At 38.3% G+C, this 12671-nt stretch overlaps 1 protein-coding gene across 4 annotated transcripts in view; it reads left to right on the top strand.

Moving 5' to 3' along the window:
• The window catches only part of LOC131073363 (uncharacterized), a 160658-nt gene that overhangs the window by 91330 nt on the left and 56657 nt on the right, over positions 1–12671 (top strand). For 3 of the 4 annotated variants that reach the window (XM_059213159.1, XM_059213158.1, XM_059213157.1), the window contains exons 11-13: positions 3327–3548; positions 11627–11742; positions 12002–12109. In XM_059213159.1, coding sequence (XP_059069142.1) covers positions 3327–3548; positions 11627–11742; positions 12002–12109 — 446 coding nt within the window. The remainder of the gene's footprint in view (positions 1–3326; positions 3549–11626; positions 11743–12001; positions 12110–12671) is intronic. The other variant, XM_058009774.2, reaches the window with a different exon arrangement.

A 12671-nucleotide genomic window follows, 5' to 3' on the forward strand; every position in this document is an offset into this window, starting at 1 on the left:
TACTAGTGTTCTTTGATGACATTATATGCTAGAGCTTCTAAATGTGAGTTTGGAATGACAAAGATCCAATATCCAAGATACATTATCAATGCTCTGGGAGTTCAGGTGCATCAATAGAAGATATAGTCATTCTTGGATTGGGCACCATCGAGGACTCTTACGGAGCTGTGAGGTTTCTTATATTTGTGCAGCCATTATAGGAGGTATGTTAAGGGCTTTTCACAGCTTGGGGCACCTCTATAGACCTGACTAAGAAAGGGGCCTTTAGATGGATAGGAGAAGCTAAACGAGCATTTTACAAGCTTAAGGAGGTGATGAACACTTGTCCAGTTTTAGCCTTGGCTGATTTTACCTAGCCCTTTGTGGTGGAATGCAATGCATCGGGTGAAGGTATTGGGGCAGTATTGATGCAAAATAGACAACCCTTTGCAGAGATGCAAAGAGGCTTTACTCCATCTATGACAAGGAGATGTCACCATGATGTATGCATTGGCAAAGTTCAGATAGTACCTGGGTAGGTGGGAAATTTGTGGTTAGGACTGATCACAATAGCTTGAAGTATTTCTTGGAACAAAAGGATCTTAATGACAAACAATAGAAATGGGCTAGGAAAATTGAAGCATATGACGTCGACTTAGAGTATGTTAAGAGTAAGGAGAACATTGTTGTGGATGCCCTTTCCAGGAAACCCACTGGTTGTGCTTGGATGGAGATCTTAGCTGATTGGAAGGGTCACCTTTTTGTTGAGTATTCCAAGAATACTTTTGCATGTGAGGTGATGGATGGGAAAGTTCAAGATGACAAATATACGGTGGTAGGTGATGTCATCTACTACAAAGACATAATATATTTAGTTCCAGAGTCTAAGGTGAAGGAGAAGATAATGAGAGCCATCCATGACATCCCTTTGACATGACGTCCTTGATACCTTAAGACTTACAATGCTATTAGAGAGAAGTTCACTTAGATGGGCCTCAAAGATGATGTCTTGTGTCATGTCAGAGCATACATTTCCTTTTGGTATGCTACAATCATTTCCCATCTCAAAGTAGAAGTGGGAGAGTATATCGATGGACTTCATCACTAGTTTACTAAATGTATAGGACAAAGATTGTATCTTCGTAGTGGTTGATTGGCTGACTAAGTTCACTCATTTCTTTGCAATCTCATCAGAATACAAAGCACCACAAGTTGCAAATTTGCCTTTCACGGAGGTGTTTTGGCTTGATGGGTTGTTGAGGAATATTGTCAATGACAAGGATAGCCGGTTCCTCAGTGCATTCTGGTAGGAGCTATTTAGGCTAGTTGGCATAGAGTTAACCCCTAGCATGAGTTACCACCCTCAGATAGATGGCCAAACAGAGATTGTGAATAAGTGGGTTGAGGGGTATATGTAATTTTGTTGCAAGGTAGTTGAAGGCTTGGATCATATGGTTGCATTGAGTCATTTTGATATCTTGATAGACCGAATCAATTCCTTTGGTCACCATCCGGATTCTCCCCTCCCCTCCCGACACATGCCTGGACCGAGGGGCCTTTCAGTCGAGTGATTTCGTCCCTCTCCTCTCCTCAAAATAATTGAGTCTTCAGGACTGTCTTTCTTTCCAAGGGCTTTTGAATCCCCCTGCCTTCTATCCATCCTTCCTTCCAGTCGATCGATTGTCAACATTGCTATAACACTTTGTATCATATGTCGATAGGGATGTCTTTATTCTAGGCTTTGTATGGATATGATGTGCCTTCATTTCTCAATGTGGCTTTTGAATACATCAAGGCTACCGAAGCCAAAGATTGGATTTAGGAGAGCTAGGATATCCTTAAGTCTCTTAAGGATAATTTGCAGATTGCTCTAACCAGTGGAAGATTTATGCAAACAAGGACAAAGTTGAGCGTAGCTTTGAGGTTGGGGACTTGGTCTTCTTAAGATTGCAACCATACAAATCATCTAAATTGAAGAGAAGTGGTCTAGAGAAAATAAAATCATGATTTATGGTTCTTATAAAATAATTAGGAGAGTAGGGGAGGTGGCCTATGACCTTGAACTACCAGAGAGTAGCAAGATCCATAATGTGTTTCACGTGTTGTGCCTCAAGAAGGCACCTGGCCACCATATTACCACTTCAATAGAGCTATCGCCACTGGATGAGGAATAGCAGTTAGTTTTGGTTCCTGATGAAATTCTGGAAACTAGGGAGAATAAGTTGAGGAGTAGGACAATTAAAGAGTATTTTGTTACATGGAGGAACTTGCCCACAAAGCATGCCACTTGGGAAGGAGAGCAGATTCTACAACATCCTAATGTGTAATAAATTGAGGAAAAACAATCTTGGGAAGGGAGGAGTGTAATGTCCCCTCCTGCTTAGCACTCCGGAGGGCTTATTATTGTATTTAATTCTCATAGGCTATAGTCGGGTTTAAGGGAATTAATTAATTCAATTATCTAATATTAACCCTCAAAAGTAAATCGTAAGAGTAATACTGTTTAATTAATTTAATAAGTATTAAAGTGACTCTAATGTTGATTAAGTGAAGATTTAATAAAGTCACTTTATTATTATTGCCCCTCAAAATCAAAATTTATAATAAAAAGGGAAAATCAAGACTTAAAGGAGGAAGATCAAAGGGTGACTCCAGTGGGTATAAAAGAGCGGTTTGGGCTTCATTTGTGTCATGCTTGGTTTATTTTTGTTTTGATATGGAGAGCCTTTTGAAGCTAAAACCTTAGGATAAAAATTCTTAAGGTTTGCTGGTTTCGATAGTGCAATTATCTGCCCTAGCCAGTTTGTTCAAGATATTGCCTCTGATATTTCATGGTTCATTTGTAGAGTATATCCATTTTGTGAAGCCTCCTTTAGAGACAAAATTGCATGGAATTTGGGGCAAATTTATAACCATGGGGACCTTGCCAAAGGTTTTTATTTTGGGAGTTGAAAGGAAATATCCCTAAAGTTATAGTATCGACGTTGGAGGATAAATTCATTTTATTATTTCATATTGGCAAAGTTTTTCTCATTTGTGGCCTTGCTCAAAATTATTATTTCTAATGTTTGAAGTTTATAGCATTATTGATTATTTGGTGTTGAGGATAGTTTGTAACTGAAATATTTCATCATCGGCTATTCTTCTTGGTATTATTATTTCTAGAACTGGCTTCTACATTTTTGTTTTCAAGTTCCTTTTTGGGTGGATAGTATTTCCAGCATGAGGTATAACTTATGGGTGAGTGAATCAATTCAGATTTGGCAATATTGTTCATCTGTTATGGCGTGATGGTTAGATTCAAATCGCAGTTCCTCTCTTAAGCTATTCGTACCTTTTGAATTCAGTGTAATTTCAGGTATCCTTCAATGGAGAAACATCTGTATTCATAGGGGTTGTTTGGAAACGATTTTGCATCCTTGCCTTGAGTTCTTTCCCCTCTTGCGTGGGTCACTTGGAGGTTGTGGGGTTGCTTCATCAATGACACTTATAGTAGAGGATTATTCCTTCTTGGCATTGGATATTTTCATCCTTGTAGGGATTCAAGCAGCATTCCCTTTCCAAAGAATGTGAGTTTATTGATAGCAGTGACTCTATACATTCCAGGTGATTACTATGTATTCATTATTGTGAGATTTTGAAGTTATAGATTAATGTTAGCAACCATCAATGCTAAACATTCTCTATATTGCCTAGATTCTATTGGAGAAATTTTCTATACTGTTGTAATTTTCTGGAGTATTATGATTATTTCCATAACTCTGGTCTACTGCTCTATTGAAGATGTTAGATTTCATATTTGTAATAATTGTTTCTTTCTTTGCTATCTTTATTCCTATTCCTTTAAATATCTTGAATGGCAATGTTACATTTCATTGATTAAACAAACAAACTGCCATATATGCAAAACGAGAACATTCAAAACAACAGTTTTAAAGCTTGCTTAAGTTTGAAAATTGGTGTGTTGGGAAAGGGAACTTTATAATGTGAGCTCTAAACTTCATATCGGGCATATTCATTTCAATCGTTGCATTTTATTTTGAGGCTTCTTGATTGCATGAATAATAATCTCCACTAGGGCGTGAAGCTACGAGAAACTCATTGGAGATTATTGTTGATTGATGGGGTTGTGATTTGGCTGGGCATGACCATGTATTGCTAGGTCATGGCTTTAGTGTTGACTTGGTGGTTAGCTCCTCCTTGGGGATTGGTGACATGGCTTAACCTACTCCTGTGGGTCAGATTAAATCTGGCATTTGTATTGGGCGTTGATAGTTCAAGCTTTTGGCGCAACAACAAACGATTCCAACATTTCGTATCACAGCCTTGGGTCATGGGTTCGAGTCTCCCTTTAGTGGGTGCTTGTTGATGTGTCTTTTGTACACATGCGAACACAGAATAAAATACCAAGGTATCTTATCCTCTCTTGAACAAAGTTTCCTGATTGCTGAAGATCTCGCCGAAGGATCAGTCAGAGTAACTCCAAGGTTCTTGTATGTAGGGTCTCTACGTGTGGATAAGCTTCTCGTGGTATGATGTGATTTTGCTGGAATCACAAGGGGACTTACGTTTGATTGCCTGAACGTCTGATTTGCTTTGGATATTGCTGGAACGTGAGATTTTATTGGCCATTGATTTTGAAAAAAAGGAAAAAGGAGAAAGGTTGAAATGGGATCTATTTCTAATATTGAGAATGTAAGAGCAATGAATGACCTTTGATGAAATTCTAACTAAGTCTTGCTTTGATATCCCAGGACCATCTCCACAAGGTTAATGCGATCTTTTGAGGAAAGTTTTATGATGTTCAGATCACCGCTACAAGCATGGACACCATTAGGCTGATGCATATCAATGAAGAAGCGACAATTGAAGTTAAGCTTAAGCTGAATGATTCAAGTTGACTACACAAGGCAAGTCTACAATCAACAAACTGCTAGTAGTATGGATATACAAATTTCACCATCGATCATACACATTTCTTCCACTCATCTAATAACATGAAATCAAATTTGAGAAGTATAGAGGCCATGCAAATTGTTGAATCGACCCATAGAATTCACCATTTCTTCAATGATGTTTACAAGACTTTTACAACAACATCTTGGCAACAATCTTTGCCTTCTCTTTCTATTCTACTCTAACTATTTCCTACTCTCTGACTATTCAATACTATCTATTCTCTATTAACTAACTATTAACCTTTACAAATGAGGAGCCAAGGCTTTATATAGAGAGTCCTTTACGAACAGACAACTCTGATTGACTTAGAATCAAAGGCTAGGATTACAAGATAGAAACCCTAATTAGGGTTTGTTACAACAACTTCCTCTAGTCAATGAGAAAATTACATTCCAAGGGCGAGGACCAATAAGAAGCAGGGGTAGGTACATTGAAGTTTGTGTCGCCTCCGATAAATTAGGTACATTGAATCTGGTCATGCTGAGGTGGACCGATCCAACTGGAGGAATGATGACTGGGATGCCACCTTGTTTGACACTTGTAACTTGGTTGATGTTCAATTTGATGATGCTGAGAAGCTAACTTTAATTAACTCTTCTGAAACTATCTGCTTCTTCAACGGCCGTACCCTTGCTTTGACCTCCTTTGTCTTTGATGCGTTGGATGGATGGTGTACCTTTCCTTGACATGCTGGCATCGCCTTTCTTTGTCATCTTGTGGTTCCTTAGTGTGGTGAAGTGAAGGGCTTTGGAGATAGCTGGCAATTCCTTGAACACCTTGAGTCTTCCCTTTTGCCTGTGGAACGTCCTTGACGAAGATGGACTGGAAGAGGTCACCCTTGATGATGATGGACTGGAAGAGGTCGTCCTTGATGATACTGGACTGGAAGTGGTCGTCCTTGATGATGATGGACTAGAAGAGGTCGCCCTTGCCTTGGCCTGGTTTTCTCCATCTGCAAAATAAACCAAAAGGTGATTAAGTACATATGACATGTTCATTTCAACAAAGCATTTTCCACCTTAAATCATCAACAAAAAGACTTCAAAATAAAATTTGCTCAAAATCCTTCCCAGGGACAGGCCCTATAAGAATTTCACCTTGGACCCTTTGGAAGGGTTAGGAGCGATTTTTGCATTCCTGGCCAATTTAGACCTCATTTCATCATTATCTCACAACTAGCCCTTTTGCCTAGCTCAAACAGGGTAGAAAATAGGAACTTCAAAGGATTTCGCTCTGGACCCTCTGGAAGGGTCGGGAGCGAAATTCTAGTTTAGGCTCAAGTTCAATCACTCCTCCACTCTGAAATGTCTTCCAAGGCAAGAATACACTAATCTTCTCTCCACCAAGGCTTGGGAATTCATCTCCTGATCTTCATCATGAGCAATTTAGGTGAAATTGGGAATTTCACTCTGGACCCTTTGGAAGGGTCAGGAGCGAAATTCACTTTTCAGGTCAAAATCCACCCTTCTTTCGCTTACAACCTCTTCTAAGGCAATCTCTAAGGAAAATCCACCTTGATCACTGACTTGGCTCAACACTATCTTGGAGGAAAACATGATATTTTGTGAATTTCACTTTGGATCCTTTGGAAGGGTCAGGACTGAAATTCACCTTTTGCTTGCTTATCCACACTCAATTTCATTTTCTTCACTTCAACTCATCTAGACTCCCTCATTTTGAATCCACTTCTCAACTTGGCAACATTTGTTTGATCCTCACAAGGCTAAAAAAGGAAAATTCGCTCAAAAACCTAGCCAGGGACGGGACCTATCCAGAATTTCGCTCTGGACCCTTTGGAAGGGTCAGGAGCGAAATTCAAGTTTAAACTCAAAATTTGCATTTTTGGTGATCAAAAGTCTTTCCAAGGCAATCCAAATGGTTTCTCTCACCCTTGTCTAGGCCTGACTTCACTCAAATTTTGGAGAAAAAGATGGTTTTTAGGGTTTTCGCTCTGGACCCTTTGGAAGGGTCGGGAGCGAAAATCACTTTTTAGGCTTCTTCCTCCATCCTTTCAACTTGGATCAACCTCAAAATGCAAGAAAACACTTCTCCTCACTCATCCAAGCTATAAAAACCAAAAACTTGACTTGATTTTGCAAGGAAAATAAGTGATTTTAGGAATTTCGCTCTGGACCCTTTGGAAGGGTCAATAGCGAAATTCACTATTTGGCTCAATTCCTTCAAATTTGATAATCATTGGCAAGTCAAAGTCGCACCCAAGGACTTCTTCTTGAATTTATCTTAGCCCACACTTGTTCTAGCACAAAGTTGAGAGAAAAGAGAGGTTTTGAGAAAATTCGCTCTAGAACCCTTTGGAAGGGTCAGGAGCGAAATTTGACATTTTGGTCTCTCCGTTAGGATTATTTTATGGAATATAACATTTATGTATAAGTGATATACTTTAAGTTATATTCCATATATACTGTTAGGATGTTTGAGAATGGTTTCGGACCTCCAGGAGTTATAATGCAAAATCTAGTTAATGGAGGATTCTTCAGCTTTCCAGATTTAGTCAAATTTCAGGATTAGGAAGACATTCCAGACTTAGCCAAATTTCAGGGCATTTGAAGATCAGGATGACATTCTAGACTTCATCACTCACCAACTTGACCTAGCTTAGACCTTCAAGGATGATACTCACTCACCAAGCAAGACACAATTAGCGACAAGAGCAAAACCAGGCCCTAAGGAAGACTCTCAAAGAAACCCTAATTCTGGGACCCCGCGGACTCACCCTGGCTCAAGCAGAGCCTGCTATCCTAGTGATCCCCCTGGCAACACTCAGCATGCAAAGGCTAACAGACAAACCCTAAAAACCTAGAAAGCAAAAAAGTAGGGGTCCCCATTTGCAATGGGGCGATGTGTTAATACGTCACAACAGTGCTGAAGGCTCAGTTGGACTTAAGGGGGAGATTGTTGACTTGGTGGTCAACACCTCCTTGGGGATTGGTGACATGGCTTAACCGCCTCCTATGGGTCGGGTTAAATTTTGTGTTTGTATTGGGCGTTGATATTTCGATCTTTTGGCGCAAGGGCAAACGATCCAACGTTTAGACGCACTCAAACTTTTGATAGATTGATGCCAAGGATGTGCTTGTTTGTGTGTAGTGGGCTTGAAGCTGAAGATGACCACCACTTTAGTTGTATTTCCTTCAGATGAATAGATTTTCAATTCGTGGTGCTAGTTGTGGGAGCTTACTGAAGAGCTTGAGGTTTCATATTGTGGACTTCATAACCAAAAATTTTGTGTAGAGTTTGGACCTTATTTAAATATCTCAAATATTGGTATCCCCGAGCGTTGGAAATATCAATTTCAATTCGCTAAATGAATTAAAGGTAGCTGCCAAATGTATCTGTATGTTAGACCTATGCGTTAATAAGAAGACACATTGTTCTATCCATTTATGCACACAATCAAATCATTTCTATTTAATTAATACATTTTATTGTTTATCTCTCAATAAGAATTCTGCGCAAACCTCTATAATTATCCTTGTAAAAATTGAAAACTATACATCCATGATATTAAACAATTTACTTGAAGAATTATTTTTTCTAGGCAATTGAGCAAGTGATCTTACATACTCTAATGAAGTCAACATTCACAAAAATATTTGGCACCATGATCTAGCTAAATCCAAAATTCAATTATTTGACAATGGAGCTCGGGATTATCTTTTCTCATACTAGTGCTCGAATAGAGACCATCCTATAATATTTGCATCCTTATATCATCTAGCATTGTCAAGCAGCCTGTTTGCAATGCCAATTGGACTATGGACATTTGTCGGCCCCCTAGAAGACCTTGGAAATTGAATGTGGAGACCTTCGTCCAATGATCGTTTTGAGGTTGAAGGTTGAGCAATTGATCAAGTCATTCTGTTGAAATTTTAAAAATCAGGGTTTCAAGTTGTGGTTAGGGTTTCCAAATTTGTCTCTCACTCAAACCCTTTTGTCTCACAATTCAATTTATAAAAGACCCTATAGTTGTTCAAAAGCAGAAAATAGAAGAAAATTCTACAATTTTAAGTTTAGAATTAGCCACTTTTAATTACTTGCAAATACTAGTTTTTGCCAGTGGAACAAAGAGGTCAAATTTCATTCAAATGCTTCTTGCAACATAAAATGAATGTTATGGCAACCAAAATGCATATTTATTCAATCCAAACAACTTGAAATTGGATTGGTAGCAATCATATTTGCGATACATGCCTATTCAATTGAACTAAGTGTTCGCAACTAATCGTTTTGGAGTTTGAGTGTGCATGGTTGATCTCAAATCGGCACAAGATCTATGATTGTTAGCGATTTGACCTTATTTAAAAATCCATCATCTACATTGAAAAGTTTTGGCCAATCACCATTCACCATGTGAGAAAGTACTCTAGATGTCATCGTACAAGCTTGTGCATCAGCCGCCTCCTTGGACACGTGTCATCATTCTATGTGCTCGCACTTTGCATTTGGTCCCTCACTTTTGTCTTCAGAAGCTTGTGCTTGAATGCCATGTGGATTGCACTCTTTAAATGTTCTTATGAATGCCTGTAGACCCAAGAGATGCAATATCAAACCATGGTCTCAAAGTGTTAACAAGGCTTTGACAACTGTACCTACTTGCTCGTGCGCAACTAATCAAGAAATGCTCCACTTGGAGATAATTCATTTCAGCCTCGTTAAAGACTCTTGCTTGTTGAGTAGGTGGCGTCATAGCGCAGCTTTGTAACTCTAATAGAGTTCAAGTTTCTCGAGCTCGTGGGTTTGCACTAAGCTGCCAAGTGTCAACACCTTGCACCGGCACCCATGAATTAAACACTTAGGAAACGTAGGAAATTTTAGAGGGAATCAGGACATGCCAATCATTGGGTTGAAGGGGCCAGTAACATGACTACATGACATGACTTGGGTTATAACTTAAGAAACTGAGCATGAGCAACAACAAGTCATCAACGAATTAAAAGGAAAAGTGACTAAGGCATAAGTGACTCTTAGGGCTTGGACATCTAACCAAAAAATGAAGGACCAAACAAGGCTTGGGAGAGCTAGTAACTTGCAAGGTGCTATGTCATGGTAGGAGAAGTAAATGAAGCTCCAAAGGCCTACACAAGCCGAAGTTATGAGAAGGTGCATAGCACTTTATTGTCAAAGGAGGTCAAACATATAGAAACTTAATTAGGTCCCATTAAGGCCTCATAGAAAGAAACAGGTGTTTATATTATGTTCGACAGATGGAAGGATGCAAAAAATAGACCATTAATTAATGCGATTGCAATGTGCTCTAACTCGACAATGTAACTAAAATTTGTGGATTGTGAGAGGCAGTTGAAAGATGCATAATTTATTGCTGACATTCTTATATAGTGCATTAACAAAGTGAGTCCTCAAAATGTTGTCCAAGTTACAAGAAACAATGTAATTGTAGAGCAGCTATGCAGTCAATTTGGGTTAAGTGATGGAACAAAATGACCACCCCACTCCATGTTCTTGTGTTCTAATTGACTCCCAAATATTATAGTGAAGAGATCCTTGCTATGCCAAGAAGGGTGCCACCGTATTGTGATACAGAAGTTAGTGACGGATTTCTGAAATGGAATATGTAGTTACAAGTGAATTTGCTGATTTTGTAACCTCTAGTGGTCAAATTCCTGTTGTTCATGGCAATTATAGGAAAGATGCTCCCTCTTGGTGGTACCTCAATGGCCACAATTTGCCACACCTCCAAGTCCTCGCGATCAAAATATTATCACAATTAAGTTTATGAATTTTCATGTGGTCTCTAAGTTTGGTTGTCGTTTAAAAATTACTATTTTTAAAGTTAAAGTTTGATTTGCGAAATCTTTAATTTACAAACTCTAATGAGAGCTCTCTTTGCTTCAATAGTTTGCTAGTTCTTATTCAGTTGAACAGAATTGGAGTACATATTCCTTCATCCACTCAGTGAAGTGCAATCAATTGGTATCAAGAAAAGCAGAGGAGCTGGTTTACGTGCATTCTAACTTGCACCTTCTGACTCACAAAAATGATGAGTATAGGGAAGGGGCAACAAAGTTGTGGGATGTAGAACCAGAGCGTACTGGCTTGGATCTTTCTTTTGTTGCATAATCTTCACTTGTTGAGGAGTCGAGTAGCCAACATACTTTTAGTTGAATTGGTAGTGGGCTTCCATCATCAAATGTTGATGATGATCTTGGTCTTGATTATGACCCATTTGATGTTGATTAGTGAACTGGTTACTAATAGTCTAGTTGCATTAATTAGATGTTAAACAATGATTATCTATCATGACTTTCAAGTTTGATCCTTTTGTATTATAAACTGAATCTCAATTAGTATGTTATGTTTCAAATTTTGGAATTTGTAATGGTTTTTTTTAGCATTTGTATTAGTAGATGGCATTCTAAACTTAATTCTGTTTTTATGGCTGCATATATATATCTTTTCTATGAATGTACCCAAAACATAGGCAACCCCCCCAAAATATTTGCCATACCGGTGTATCATACTCACATACCTGTACCAATACCCATACCTGCACCAATCAGCAACTTGGTTTATTTCTGATAAAAAACATTAACTATTTGATAAGTTAAATTCAAGAGTCACTATACATCTTTCTAACGTCTGATTTGTGTGCCTTACAATAGTTGATGCATTCCATATTTTCTGATGGCACTGTTGCTACTCTTTCAAGGTGTGGATGTGGTACAATACCTCTAGAAGCGGCAGCGTATTTTAGTGGACAGGTGATGTGTCTTGGAGGTGATACTTCTTCAAAAGCTATTGCAGCTGCAGAAAGTAATTCACGGGGTATGTCTAAGGCCTATGGGATTTTTACTACCTATTTCATTTCTTGTTATGCTTTTAAATTTGTATTTTCTAATAAGATTCTGATGATTATAAGGATTAGGACAGTTCCAGTTAAGACTATCCCACAATAGAAAATTATTATTTGCACTATCGTCAAATTTAGCATTTGCTTTTTTTCTTGGGGAAAGAATGAATGTGTATGTTCATTTATTCTACTCGTTGTCTTGAAGCTTTTAACTAAATTTATGTCATTTTGCAGAAATAAAAGAGCTCTGTGATGTTCTACATTGGGATGCTACACGCTTGCCTTTACGTAGTGGTTGTGTTGATCGGATTATATGTGACATGCCATTTGGTGTTCGTTGTGGTATGTCTCCAAAATATGAGCAATGCCATAAGGCCCCATTTGCAGAAAATTAAAACCTTTCGTGGAATTCTTACCTAGGCTCATTAAAGGCTGCAGGCTGATATCCATTCTAGATTGCATAAAATGGAAACATCAGTCACTTTAGACAGTCTATGCAGAAAGTGATGGATTTGGTTTGATAATATTAATGTTCTTTCTCATCTTATGTACTTAGTTGTACACTTAATATTATCTGCATTAAATAAGTTGCTTTAACATTATATATCATCTATAGGGAGTGTTTGGGGACAATCAAAGGCACATCCCCTATATAATATTGATGCATACTTTGAATCATTTAATGAGGCAACACTCCCACTCTTAGAAGAATGCCCAACATACTTCTATAACTTCTAGTTCTTTGTTGAATTTCAATATGTTTACTCTCACTAGTCTCAGTGTCAGCCATTATTTTTTTGTGTGAATAATTCAAAACACAGCTGCGAGTGCAATCACAAAATAAAAATAAACAAAAACCCTCCCTAAGTGTTTAGGAACTTTCAATAAAAAACGAAAAGGAAAC

The sequence above is a fragment of the Cryptomeria japonica genome, chromosome 10 (assembly GCF_030272615.1).
Source record: "Cryptomeria japonica chromosome 10, Sugi_1.0, whole genome shotgun sequence".
Taxonomy (NCBI): domain Eukaryota; kingdom Viridiplantae; phylum Streptophyta; class Pinopsida; order Cupressales; family Cupressaceae; genus Cryptomeria; species Cryptomeria japonica.